This window comes from Xenia sp. Carnegie-2017, unplaced genomic scaffold (assembly GCF_021976095.1).
Source record: "Xenia sp. Carnegie-2017 unplaced genomic scaffold, XeniaSp_v1 HiC_scaffold_22, whole genome shotgun sequence".
In the NCBI taxonomy this organism is placed as follows: Eukaryota; Metazoa; Cnidaria; class Anthozoa; order Malacalcyonacea; family Xeniidae; genus Xenia; species Xenia sp. Carnegie-2017.
The window spans coordinates 4,011,504-4,023,608 of record NW_025813485.1 but is presented as its reverse complement, the minus strand read 5'-3'; the positions used below and the strand labels follow the sequence as shown (position 1 = coordinate 4,023,608).

General features: G+C 34.9%; 1 protein-coding gene and 2 long non-coding RNA genes across 3 annotated transcripts; 2 read left to right on the top strand and 1 right to left on the bottom strand.

Annotated features, from left to right (window-relative positions):
- Window positions 1-62: 62 nt before the first annotated feature.
- Window positions 63-1,260, bottom strand: LOC124445917. Its single transcript, XR_006948297.1, has 2 exons — window positions 1,064-1,260; window positions 63-525 (listed from the first exon to the last, which is right to left on the bottom strand). It is a non-coding gene; the product is annotated as an uncharacterized LOC124445917 (long non-coding RNA).
- A 764-nt stretch (window positions 1,261-2,024) lies between these two features.
- Window positions 2,025-2,705, top strand: LOC124445919. Its single transcript, XR_006948299.1, has 2 exons — window positions 2,025-2,151; window positions 2,477-2,705. It is a non-coding gene; the product is annotated as an uncharacterized LOC124445919 (long non-coding RNA).
- A 315-nt stretch (window positions 2,706-3,020) lies between these two features.
- On the top strand, window positions 3,021-11,989 carry LOC124447057 (H/ACA ribonucleoprotein complex subunit CBF5-like; the record flags this gene model as incomplete). The annotated part of the gene is given in 19 exon segments (XM_046997958.1): window positions 3,021-3,061; window positions 3,326-3,374; window positions 3,912-3,998; window positions 4,374-4,465; window positions 5,066-5,114; window positions 5,292-5,310; window positions 5,313-5,426; window positions 5,730-5,794; window positions 6,053-6,123; window positions 6,125-6,177; window positions 6,254-6,384; window positions 6,517-6,580; window positions 8,988-9,067; window positions 9,148-9,268; window positions 9,351-9,469; window positions 10,037-10,140; window positions 10,285-10,351; window positions 11,191-11,325; window positions 11,470-11,989. Coding segments are annotated over 19 exon segments (1,527 nt in total), but the record flags the coding sequence as incomplete, so codon positions are not given.
- Between the last annotated feature and the right edge of the window lie 116 nt (window positions 11,990-12,105).

The window sequence follows — 12,105 nt, the reverse complement described above, 5'->3', positions numbered from 1 at the left end:
TTCCCATATAAATGAATTAATACAACTTTAACAACCTCCACCTGATGCAGCATTTAGACGTCTTTGCATATTTGAAATCTGTTCTTTCAATCTTTTGTTCTCTTCTTCAAGAAATGTCCACCGTTTGACAACAGTTGTTTCTTTCAGTCTTTTAGCATCCCGTGAACGCTTTGCAGCAATGTTATTTTTTAACCTCCGATCCCAATATCTCTGATCTCTCACCATATTACCAGTAGACATATTTCCATCAGGGATGCAACCATACCTTGGTTATCATCAGTTCCATTCTCAGTTGTGGAGCCATTTTCTTTCAAATTTAAACTTTCACTTTGTTCTGCTTTTGTATCACTTTTATTTAAAGTTTCCACACCAGATGAACCCTCAGGGGAGCAGTATGAATCAAAAGAAGATTGTGAAAAGTTTGGAGATGCAACATCTGTCGTCGACGCATCAATAAATTCTTCCAAATCCATAAACTCGTTAAAAAGATCGTTTTCTTCGGACTTGACATCGCAATGATTCATCCTAAAATTATCAAACGAATTCATTCATAAATATTCAAAACATAATAATGTAGCAAGAGTTGTTTCTACTATATAGTCGACTGCCTGAAATATACATTTTACAACACAGATTAATACAAAAGATTCTAGACAGAGTCTTTAGTATAACCAAATATTTATAATTATAGAAACATCAACTAAAAATGGCCTACTTTAACTGCCAATTTAAAGATATCAAACAATACAAAAAGAAAGTGTCCAGCGTCTGGAAAACAATAAAGAAATGCAATAAACTAAAAATTTTCGCTCTGGATTAACGTGCAAAATTACGTGCAGTTTTGCTTTCGAGATTTGACAGTTTGCAAAGCAAGGCAGAATTTAAAAGGGTTAAGGATTTACGTGCTTCATTTGTACAAGAAGTTCAAATATAGAAAGGTATTTAAACATAATTAAACAACAGCGATTCTAAGAACAAATGAAATTGTAAAATCACTCCCGTTTCATTACACTCAAGGAATGCCATCAAGCTTTCAATTAAAACAAAATTACATCAAATTTACCTTAAATAATATTTTCTTCGGTTCTGGCTGAGTCAAAAGCTGAAATAGGTAAAAGCCAAACTTCTCTTATCATTAAATACCTTCTTTCCTCCAATTTTTTAAATTCTTCATTTGGATAAAACGCCGTTAAAGAATAAAATATCGCATGTCACTCTCCTGTAAAAACAAGATGGCCAATCGTATACATATACAACAAGTCACGCATAATAAGTACTACACGTGACTTTTCACGTGCCATGCTGGTTTATGATAAAATGCGGATCAGAAATTCATGGGATTGCGGAAATAGGAAATTAACTTGCGGAAGAATGAATGAGATGAGAAATAGGAAAGAAATAGAATGGCCTTGAAGTTACCTAAAATATGAAAAATGTGATACATTGAAAAAATGAGCAGAAAAACACAAAACACGATAAAGGATTGTATTTATTTATAATTTTGTGATGTACTACAGCTATATCCAAATTCCAGATTATTATTGGAATTATTATTGGAAATATTATTGGTTAGGGTTTAATTTTCTGTTAATAAGGAAGTTACTTTAATTTATGTGGAGGCAGCATAGTAATATGATGAAAATTTGAAAATTATAAAGGGAATGTAAAAACAACAGAAGTTTTGTGAAATACATCACCACGGTGTGGCAGCTTGTTGGTAATTGCTGGAATAATGTTTCCGCTGTTCCGTAACTCCACCAATTGCAGATCCACTTTTTATATCTGAGTGAATGATGCAACGACCGTATTAAAATAACCTTATCGCAAAATAATTGAAAAAAATAAAGAAAATTTATTGCTCCTCTAGTAGTGAAATACTTCGCGAGCATTCACGATGTACTTGCGAAAATGTAGAATTTTGTGTTTATCTTTCCAAGAAAGCAATATTTCCGGAAACTTACTCTTGCGCAGTCCAGTCACCTGCTTTAACGTCGTTATTTTTTATTCTACATATATAAAGCTAATATTGTATTTCTTATACTGCTACTTAGCCTAATAAACGATGTTTATCTTTCAATTAAAATCAATCCATGTTGATCTCGATCGATAACTCGTTTAGTTAGCACGAGATTGTGAAAGTTCCGATCACAGGTATTGATAAGTATTAGTCTGTTATGATCTAAATGTACAAAACACTACATCTGACTAAAATATGAATGCTGACACCCAACCATGGCGTATATGCCACTTATATTATGTACTCACACCATTACAATGACTACGTGTATCATCTCAGTTAAATATATTTGAAATCAGTATTTGCCGTTGTCTGTTCGTATCAAGATACGTCGCCACAATATTAGCTAAGTGAACTTTTTAGGATAAATTTAGATTCTTTCTCGAAGTTTTTGTCCTGTTAGAATAATCTATCTACGTTATAAATTTAACATTACATGCGATTCACCCTTCTCTATAGCGATCGAATGAAGTTATTAAACAGAAAACCGTGAAATATATCGAAGATAAGTGATATGTGATTGTAAGTCATGCTCGTATTTTATTTTATGAACACAGTTGTTGTCTCAAAGAAGAATAACTGAAGATTGAACAATTAAATCAATTTCTAATTTCAAATGCAGAGTAAAGAATTTGAAAGGTTTATTTGGTAAACCTGAAAATATTAAAAAAATTAAATTTTTCTGAAATTATTTCATTTAATCTTATCATTGCACATTTACACTTTCATTCATTACAAAAGCTGAAACCTTTCGCAATGTCGAATGAAAGAGGAAACGGAGTTTGTCCGTTCGATAAAATTTTAAAAGTGAGTTTGAAAACTTGAGGAGCGTTGTCGGCGAAAATAAAGCACATAAAATGCATAAAAAAGTCATAGACACATTCATTGAAAATTCGAAAATTTTTATAATTGAAGTAATTATTATGGACTATTGTTATGGACCTGGGGGCCAATCGATCGAGAGTGCCTGTTCGTAGGTTTATATTGATGCAATAATTGCAAAATTGGGAATTCCTGCACGTGGAACTGTAACTATGGACCAAGGTAAGAAAAATCTATAAGTCTGAAAGATTTTAGTAATAAATCATGCCGCATTTCAAAAAAATACGCTTGTGTATTTATGTTTTCGGTATTTTTAAGATTCAAATTGAGATTTTTGCAAGTGTAAACTATCATCTTTCTTCGGTTCTTGCCTTGTTATTGTTATCAAAGACATTACTGATTTGATTATAGCTTTGGGGAGAGTGCTTTGTGATTTATAAATGTATTGTGTGATGTATAGTCATGCTCTTATTTTATGTTATGAAGACGCAGTTGTTGTGTCAAAGAAGGAGAAGAAAAGTCAGTTGATGTTGGAGTAAGTGTTTGCTGGACATTGAACAATTAAAAATATCATCATTTAATCTAACATTGCTAAAAAAATTTGCTCCCATATGAGACATCTTTGCTCTTCAATACAAGCTGAAAACCTTTGCAACGTCAGAACAAGGAGGAAAGCTTTTTGGTTGGATAAAAGTTTTAAATTCTATTTGACAACTTGTCAGCAAAAATGCTGCATATAAAAATGCATAAACAAAAAAAATATTTATATATATGTATAAATACTAAATTTATATATACTGAATGTATAATAATATTATACATTCAGCCATATATTCCATTCTGAATAAATTTAATATGAATAAAACAAAGAGTAGTTGAATAACTATTTGGCCTATTCTTTCAGGACCTAATGTTTTTACACATAAATGAATATTTTATACTTAAAAATATTATGTTATGAAAAATGTCTTGCGCATACCAAAGATTATTTGACCTTACACTTGTTACATTTCTGTAGTATTTTTATTGTGAAAATAGATACTTTATAGGTGCAACATTTTTACTTTATTAGGCAGCCCAACATGACACTGACTTCACAATTTTACCCAGCAAAGCTTCAGAAACATTGCATACATCTCAATGGCCTTTACTCCTAAAGGTAATTTTTTTATTGTACTAATACTCAGTCTATTCTTGTGAATCTTGACAAAAATATTCACAGAATAAGGAAGGGCATGAACACAATACTGCTACATAATTACTTTTTAATGCAATATTATAAGAAAAGTGAAAAAATTACCCTTGAATTGTGTTGGTCTGATGATGTGTTTGTCATAAAGACGAAATATTACCAACTTTGTGTTTATACTCATGCTTTATTTTGAATATCAGGAAAACAGAATGTCATTAGATATTCATTTTCTTGGTCAAATACATTTTCGACTCTCTTTAGAATCACAATATTCAATGTAATTATTTGGCAAAAAGAGAGTTTCTGTAATTTTGGTGATACAAGAGTTTAATTTCTTTATAGAATTTTGATAAATTAAACTGTCGCACTGGTCATTTTACTCCTTTGACATCTGGTTGCTCACCTTTGAAAAGAGAATTAAAAGATTATATCTCGTAAGTTTTAATCTTTACTGACTGAGAATATAGGTTGAGGTTTGTACCAAAAGACTGAGGTCCTATATGTCTCAGCAAGGTTGATAACTAAAAAGCTTATTATATGAATGGCATAAGACAAGTTTTTCTTTGAAAAAAAAACAAAACTTGCTTTTTATTGTTTTTTGAAATACTTACGTATTAGAACTGTGTTATTCAGAATAAAACTTACTTTATGATTTCTCTTTCACAGACTCACATTTGTAAATGTTTTTTTATATTTTTTGCATTTTACAAAACTTTTACTGTTTGCTTTAGGAAATTTGTGTACTTTTCTGGTAAAATTTTATTTAATGTACTACCTGCTCAATTTTGAGAAAATAATGAGCTGTCATTATTGTTTCTCAGCAAATCACAGCATGTTATTTCATTGGAAGTGATGTTTGCCATGTAATAAAAGTTATTATCTTTTTAACTTTATCATTTTGTTGACTGTCCGGACTGAAGAGTTTGTTTGGTGCACTGCGATGCCTGATGTGCAGTTTACAAACTTTCCAGTCTGGTAAACTAGTGCTTCTAATGTATTTATTGTTCACACTATTACTTACTTTATAATTGAAGGAGTGGGTTTATAAATCTTGACAAACCAGCTAATCCATCATCACATGAGGTACACTTTTTTAGTAATTAGTTTTGATCTACCCTGTGGTCAAAGTCATTGCTTGTAGTGACTGCCTGCATGGAAAGTTTGATAATGACTTGGTCTGCATGAGAGTCTGATAATGTCTTAGGGAAACAGTCAGGTGTCATGAAGGAGGTGTAATAAATACTTGCTAACACATTTAAGGTTGTCGCTTGGATTAAAAAATTTTACGAGTTGAAAAGACTGGTCATAGTGGAACTTTGGATCCAAAAGTAACAGGATGTTTGATTGTTTGTATTGATCGTGCTACACGTCTTGTGAAATCTCAACAAGGGGCAGGTAATAATTATTCACAAGAAGTGAAAGCAATTTATGTTTATTGTTTTCAAAAACTGTAATTGTGATTCTCCATGCTTTATTACTGGGCAGGAAATAACTACTTGTCAACAGGCAACGTCAGTCCCAAGACGAGACGTTGCGCCGATCAAAAATTTACATTACTGTATGGTCATTTTGACTAACTGTAAAAATCATAAATGCTGGTCTGGCCTATCATTTGACCAGTGACTCTCTTGTCTTTATTATCCTGTATTACCGCTATTATTTATAATTTAAAAAATTGATATTTTAATGTATTAACAGGAAAAGAATATGTCTGTGTTGCACGTCTTCACGATGCTCTTGAAGATGAGAAAAAACTAACACAGGTTTTAGCAGTTTATATTTCTTGTTTGAGAGAAATTTGTAGCATTAGAAAAAATGTTATTGCCGTGAAGGTTTACAAACATTGACTGTACAATTAACCATGAAAAACGTCTTCGTAAATTAAGTTTATTGTTTTCAGTCTTTCTTTCGTAACTTTTTTACCATATTTGGTAGTAAGATGTTTTATCATTCACCGAGATGTTGGAAATAATATTTTGTATTGTTATCACTTTGATCACACTCTGCCGTGTTTTTGCTAGGTTATTGAACAATTAACAGGCTCGTTGTTTCAACGTCCACCCCTAGTAGCAGCTGTAAAAAGACAACTGAGAGCGGACGATATACGAAAGCAAGCTGTTTGAATATGATAAAGAACGACATTTAGGTACGGCTTGATTCACTGAAATAGTCTGTCAATTACATGTCTGTTATTAGCATGACTTTTGTTTTTTTATTTGCAGCTGTCTTCTGGGTAAAGTGTGAAGCAGGCACTTATATCAGAACATTATGTGTCCATCTTGGTTTTCTTCTTGGTGTTGGAGCCCACATGCAAGAGTTAAGACGTGTGAGGTCTGGTATACAGTCTGAACAGGTGCACATTCATACAAATTACAGTGTAATAAACTTTGTGTATTACGTCATATATATAAACAAAACCATTGCTTTTAATAGCATTATTGATGAAATTTGGCCATACCTGTACTGGCTTTGCATTTTATTTTAGGAAGGAATGGTAACCATGCATGATTTACTTGATGCTCAATGGGTTTATGATAACTATAAAGATGGTAAGTGTTTATTTGTCTCCTAGAATCCCTTTTGTCTTGTTGTTAAATGATATTTTTGAGTTGAACCTCTACATAATACATTAATACTCCATCCAAAAGTAGTCCACCAACAATCTGAAAACAATAGTTTTAATACTTGTCAATCAAATATTTAATCCACCTTTCCAACGGTAGACGCACGTGTCAAAAAACGAGATCAAATTACAAAATTTAGGCAATCAAATGGTCGGACATTGTATTGTTTATGTAGAATAGGGGCAATAAAATGGTTAGGAGATGCTTTTGAGTTTTGGGGCATTTGTGAATATATGATTCTAGTTATTCAGAAAGATTATTCATAATTGCAGAAGGCATAACAGATAAGATTAACAGTTTTGGGTTAGAAAAAAGCATAACGATCGAAGGAAAGCTTGAATACTGGCATGTTGTCGCACTAATTACTTCTTTATAAGAATTGTTACGGGCCTTTACGGCGTATTCAAAGGCATTCATGAATCTCATCTGGGATCTCATGATACATCGAATCATAAAAATAACAGTTAAAAAAATTCTATGACTTGCAATTTTCTTCGCTCGATGCAGCTGTCGTCATCTTCACAGTCATGTGTTGGTCGACTCACGACAACCTTATAGCGGTCGTCATCTTCACAGTCATGTGTTGGTCGACTCACGACAACCATATAGCTGTCGTCATCTTCACAGTCATGTGTTGGTCGACTCACGACAACCTTATAGCGGTCGTCATCTTCACAGTCATGTGTTGGTCGACTCACGACAACCTTATAGCGGTCGTCGTCTTCACAGACATTTGTTGGTCGACTCACGACAACCTTATAGCGGTCGTCATCTTCACAGACATGTGTTGGTCGACTCACGACAACCTTACAGCGGTAGTCATCTTCACAGTCATGTGTTGGTCGACTCACGACAACCTTACAGCGGTCGTCATCTTCACAGACATGTGTTGGTCGACTCACGACAACCTTATAGCGGTCGTCATCTTCACAGTCATGTGTTGGTCGACTCACGACAACCTTATAGCGGTCGTCATCTTCACAGACATGTGTTGGTCGACTCACGACAACCTTATAGCGGTCGTCATCTTCACAGACATGTGTTGGTCGACTCACGACAACCTTACAGCGGTCGTCATCTTCACAGACATGTGTTGGTCGACTCACGACAACCTTACAGCGGTCGTCATCTTCACAGACATGTGTTGGTCGACTCACGACAACCTTATAGCGGTCGTCATCTTCACAGTCGTGTTGGTCGACTCACGACAACCTTATAGCGGTCGTCATCTTCACAGACATGTGTTGGTCGACTCACGACAACCTCACAGCGGTCGTCATCTTCACAGACATGTGTTGGTCGACTCACGACAACCTTACAGCGGTCGTCATCTTCACAGACATGTGTTGGTCGACTCACGACAACCTTACAGCGGTCGTCATCTTCACAGACATGTGTTGTTCGACTCACGACAACCTTACAGCGGTCGTCATCTTCACAGACATGTGTTGGTCGACTCACGACAACCTTATAGCGGTCGTCATCTTCACAGTCATGTGTTGGTCGACTCACGACAACCTTATAGCGGTCGTCATCTTCACAGACATGTGTTGGTCGACTCACGACAACCTTATAGCGGTCGTCATCTTCACAGACATGTGTTGGTCGACTCACGACAACCTTACAGCGGTCGTCATCTTCACAGACATGTGTTGGTCGACTCACGACAACCTCACAGCGGTCGTCATCTTCACAGACATGTGTTGGTCGACTCACGACAACCTTACAGCGGTCGTCATCTTCACAGACATGTGTTGGTCGACTCACGACAACCTTATAGCGGTCGTCATCTTCACAGACATGTGTTGTTCGACTCACGACAACCTTACAGCGGTCGTCATCTTCACAGACATGTGTTGGTCGACTCACGACAACCTTACAGCTGTAGTCATCTTCACAGACATGTGTTGGTCGACTCACGACAACCTTACAGCGGTCGTCATCTTCACAGACATGTGTTGGTCGACTCACGACAACCTTATAGCGGTCGTCATCTTCACAGACATGTGTTGGTCGACTCACGACAACCTTATAGCGGTCGTCATCTTCACAGTCATGTGTTGGTTGACTCACGACAACCTTATAGCGGTCGTCGTCTTCACAGACATTTGTTGGTCGACTCAGCTAAGGTTATCGAAACGTCAGTCAACACTAACAATTCTTCTCAAGAAGCTATTAACCTGAACAATTTACATTCAAAAACTTGCAACGATACTCCCGGGTCTAAACCATTCGTTAGTAATAAGAAGTATTGGTTAAGATTTACGATGCCAGAGCTCTGATTAGATTTAAATGATAATGTGTTCTATAAATAGTATATTTTTCTCAACAGAAACCTATTTGCGTCGGGTGATCAAACCCTTGGAAGCATTGCTGACCTCTCATAAACGTTTGGTTATCAAAGATAGCGCTGTAAGTGAATCTTATGTTGAATGACTAAAATTTTACAAAAACCTTTTTTTATGTGTGACACTGACTATTTCTTGTAAAAGGTGAATGCAATATGCTACGGAGCTAAGCTTATGGTTCCTGGCCTGCTACGTTTTGAAACTGGCATTGAACTGAATCAAGAAGTTGTTATGATCACGACTAAAGGCGAAGCAATAGCTTTAGGTAAACTTCATATTTATAACATGTCCACTCTCATATTGACAGAAATACCGTATTTGAAATAACGTTAAATCCTATTTTCTAGGAATTGCTTTAATGACAACTGCAACCATGGCAATATGTGATCATGGTGTTGTCGCTAAGATCAAACGAGTGATAATGGCGAGAGATTGCTACCCACGAAAATGGGGACTGGGAGAAAAGGTAAAAATTATTTCATTCAAATATTATTTTATGTCTAGTTTAACGTACATTTTCAATTTGTGTATGGAGACATCGTTCAAAAAGTCCGCTTCGCTTAGTAAGAAGCGTACCATCTCGTTTTTCAATAATCTTTGTTTTTCTTCAGTCCATAAGTTGCAGTATTTTCCACCAGATTTAATTTTGGTCGTGATGAAATTGACCAATACATTTTATAATTGCAAACAATTGCTGTTTTTTTCGTTTAAGCTCCTAATATATTTTGAAAGTTCAGTATTTGTCTTTTGTCTAATGTCGTTGAATGGTTTCACATGATTTCTGTATTGTTCTTTGAATGTGGTAGCCGTATATGTATATGATATATCCTGTGTTCCACTCTGGTGAAAGCCGGGAGGCCACATTGTTATACACTTTGTATTTATAATATACATATAGGAAGTTTTGTTTTTTGATTTGATTTTCCGTCTCTACAATCGAAAATAAAGAAATTTTTTCTCAATAATACGTACAGATGTACAGTTGCATACATATATATATATTTGTACTGCATTTATTTATTACCAACGCTAGGCTTTGGAAAAGAAGAAGTTAATTGCGCAGGGAAAGCTTGGCAAATATGGAAAACCTAATGAAAATACACCACAGAAATGGTTACAGGACCATCCTCATATTACGTAAGATGTCAAGTTGAACATTTTAGTATATGAATAGTTTTCTATCCTTATTGTCTTTGTTGTTTTTTAACTGTAATAATAATTCTAAGTTTTGAGAATTTTCATTTATCATACTTTACTCTAGGGTGCTTGTTTCTTTAATAGGGATAAACCTGATGAACTACCTGTAATAAGGACGGAGTCTGTTAAAGGCGTTTCATCTTGTGATAAAGTAAGTTTACTCAAACTGTTTGAAAGGAGGGGTGGGGGGGAGCTTGCATGTAAGATATTTTGTTTATTACTTGAGGCTTTTCCTTTTGTGGGTAAAGCCTGTTTTCCACTAGCCACGTATCGTAACGTATCGTAGCAAAACGTAACATGGCGCATGCGTGATTGCGCCAATTGACCATCAAATTCATAAGCACGCATGCGCCATGTTACGTTTTGCTACGATACGTTACGATACGTGGCTAGTGGAAAACATGCTTAAGAAGATGTATGTTTGCTTAAAATGATTAAAAATAATACGGCTGTTGTAGAATTTTGAAAATGATGATATCTGTAATTCTTTTCAACGATCTCGTTAATCTAAATGAATATGTCAGAGAAAAAATATGAAACATTGCTTATGTGGGGCAAAACCCACAGCCAGAAAACTACACAGACTCACAGTTAATGATATTGATGGAGAATCCAGTAACATTTTAGAAATTTGAAAAAATACTTGTCAATTTATTATTGTTGTGTATTCGGAAATGTTGGAAAAATTGAATCAAATGATTGGGAATAATTTATATGGAGATAAATCTCGTTTTCTCGTGACTGCCAGAACAATACGAAAGTCGAAAAGTGTTAAAACTGGGATGAAACTTGCAAGTACTTGTCTTGACTTGAATATTTATACCGAGATGGAAGAAATAATAGTATTACAAGCAATAATATATTAATTTTCAAAAGTGCGTTTGGCTTTCATTGCTGTACGTACCTTGCTTGTTGTTAAGGCCATTATCAGGAAAGTTCATCAATGTCGATAACAATTATCATATCTAAATAATTCGATGATATCATTAGCGTAAACGTGAGAGTGGTGAGGATTCTGATGCGAGTGGAGAATTATCAAAGAAAGAACTCAAGAAGAAATTAAAGAAAGAAAAGAAAAAGAAGAAAAAAGCGAAATTGGATGCCAGTGCTGAAGAAGAACAGGAGGTAAAGTTTTTCCCAGAGTCATCTCGTTGTCTTTCAATAAGCTTCATTTATTTGGGTATTAATTCTTGTTCTTAGTCAGTTAAGATTTGCTTACAAATCTGACAGAATTTCCACTGTTCAGCTTTTATTTTCTGCGTAATTTAGTCGACGAGCAGTAAAAAGAAAAAGAAAAAGGAGAAGAAACATGTAAGAACAGAAGAATCCGACTGAAACATCAAAGTTGCTCAGACTTATCTAGATTAAAACCGAGTGAGGTGATCACACGATACAACATGTCAACGTTATTGCATAGAAATATTTCTATGCTCTGTACATTAATAGCTCTAAGCATCATCTGAAAATGGAAGTAACGAGATGTTGCAATTATCTGCAATTGTATAAATTGAAGCCGTTATTTGTATAGAGGATTTTAGTTGCAAATGAACACGAAGTAGTATACATTCGTTGAGTTTTGTTTTATGATGCGTGCAGCGTGTTTTCTTTTACCGAGAAATTTTATGACTTTGATGCACTAATGCAAGTTAACCAACGATGCCAACTCTAAGGAAGAGCGGCTTTTTTGTCAAAAATAACGTCGACCTTGCTTGAAAAGTGTAGATGTGAAATTTGCTTTGGGCAAGTTATTGCCATCTTTTTGTGAAAATACATATATTTCTTTATCAAACATGTACTTTTGACTTGCTTGGATTTTCAGTTTCTTCTACATGGTTGCCACAAAGTTTTACCCTAGGAAAATGGATAATTGATTGGAGTTAAGTGTGTGGTGTGGGGAAGTTTTGT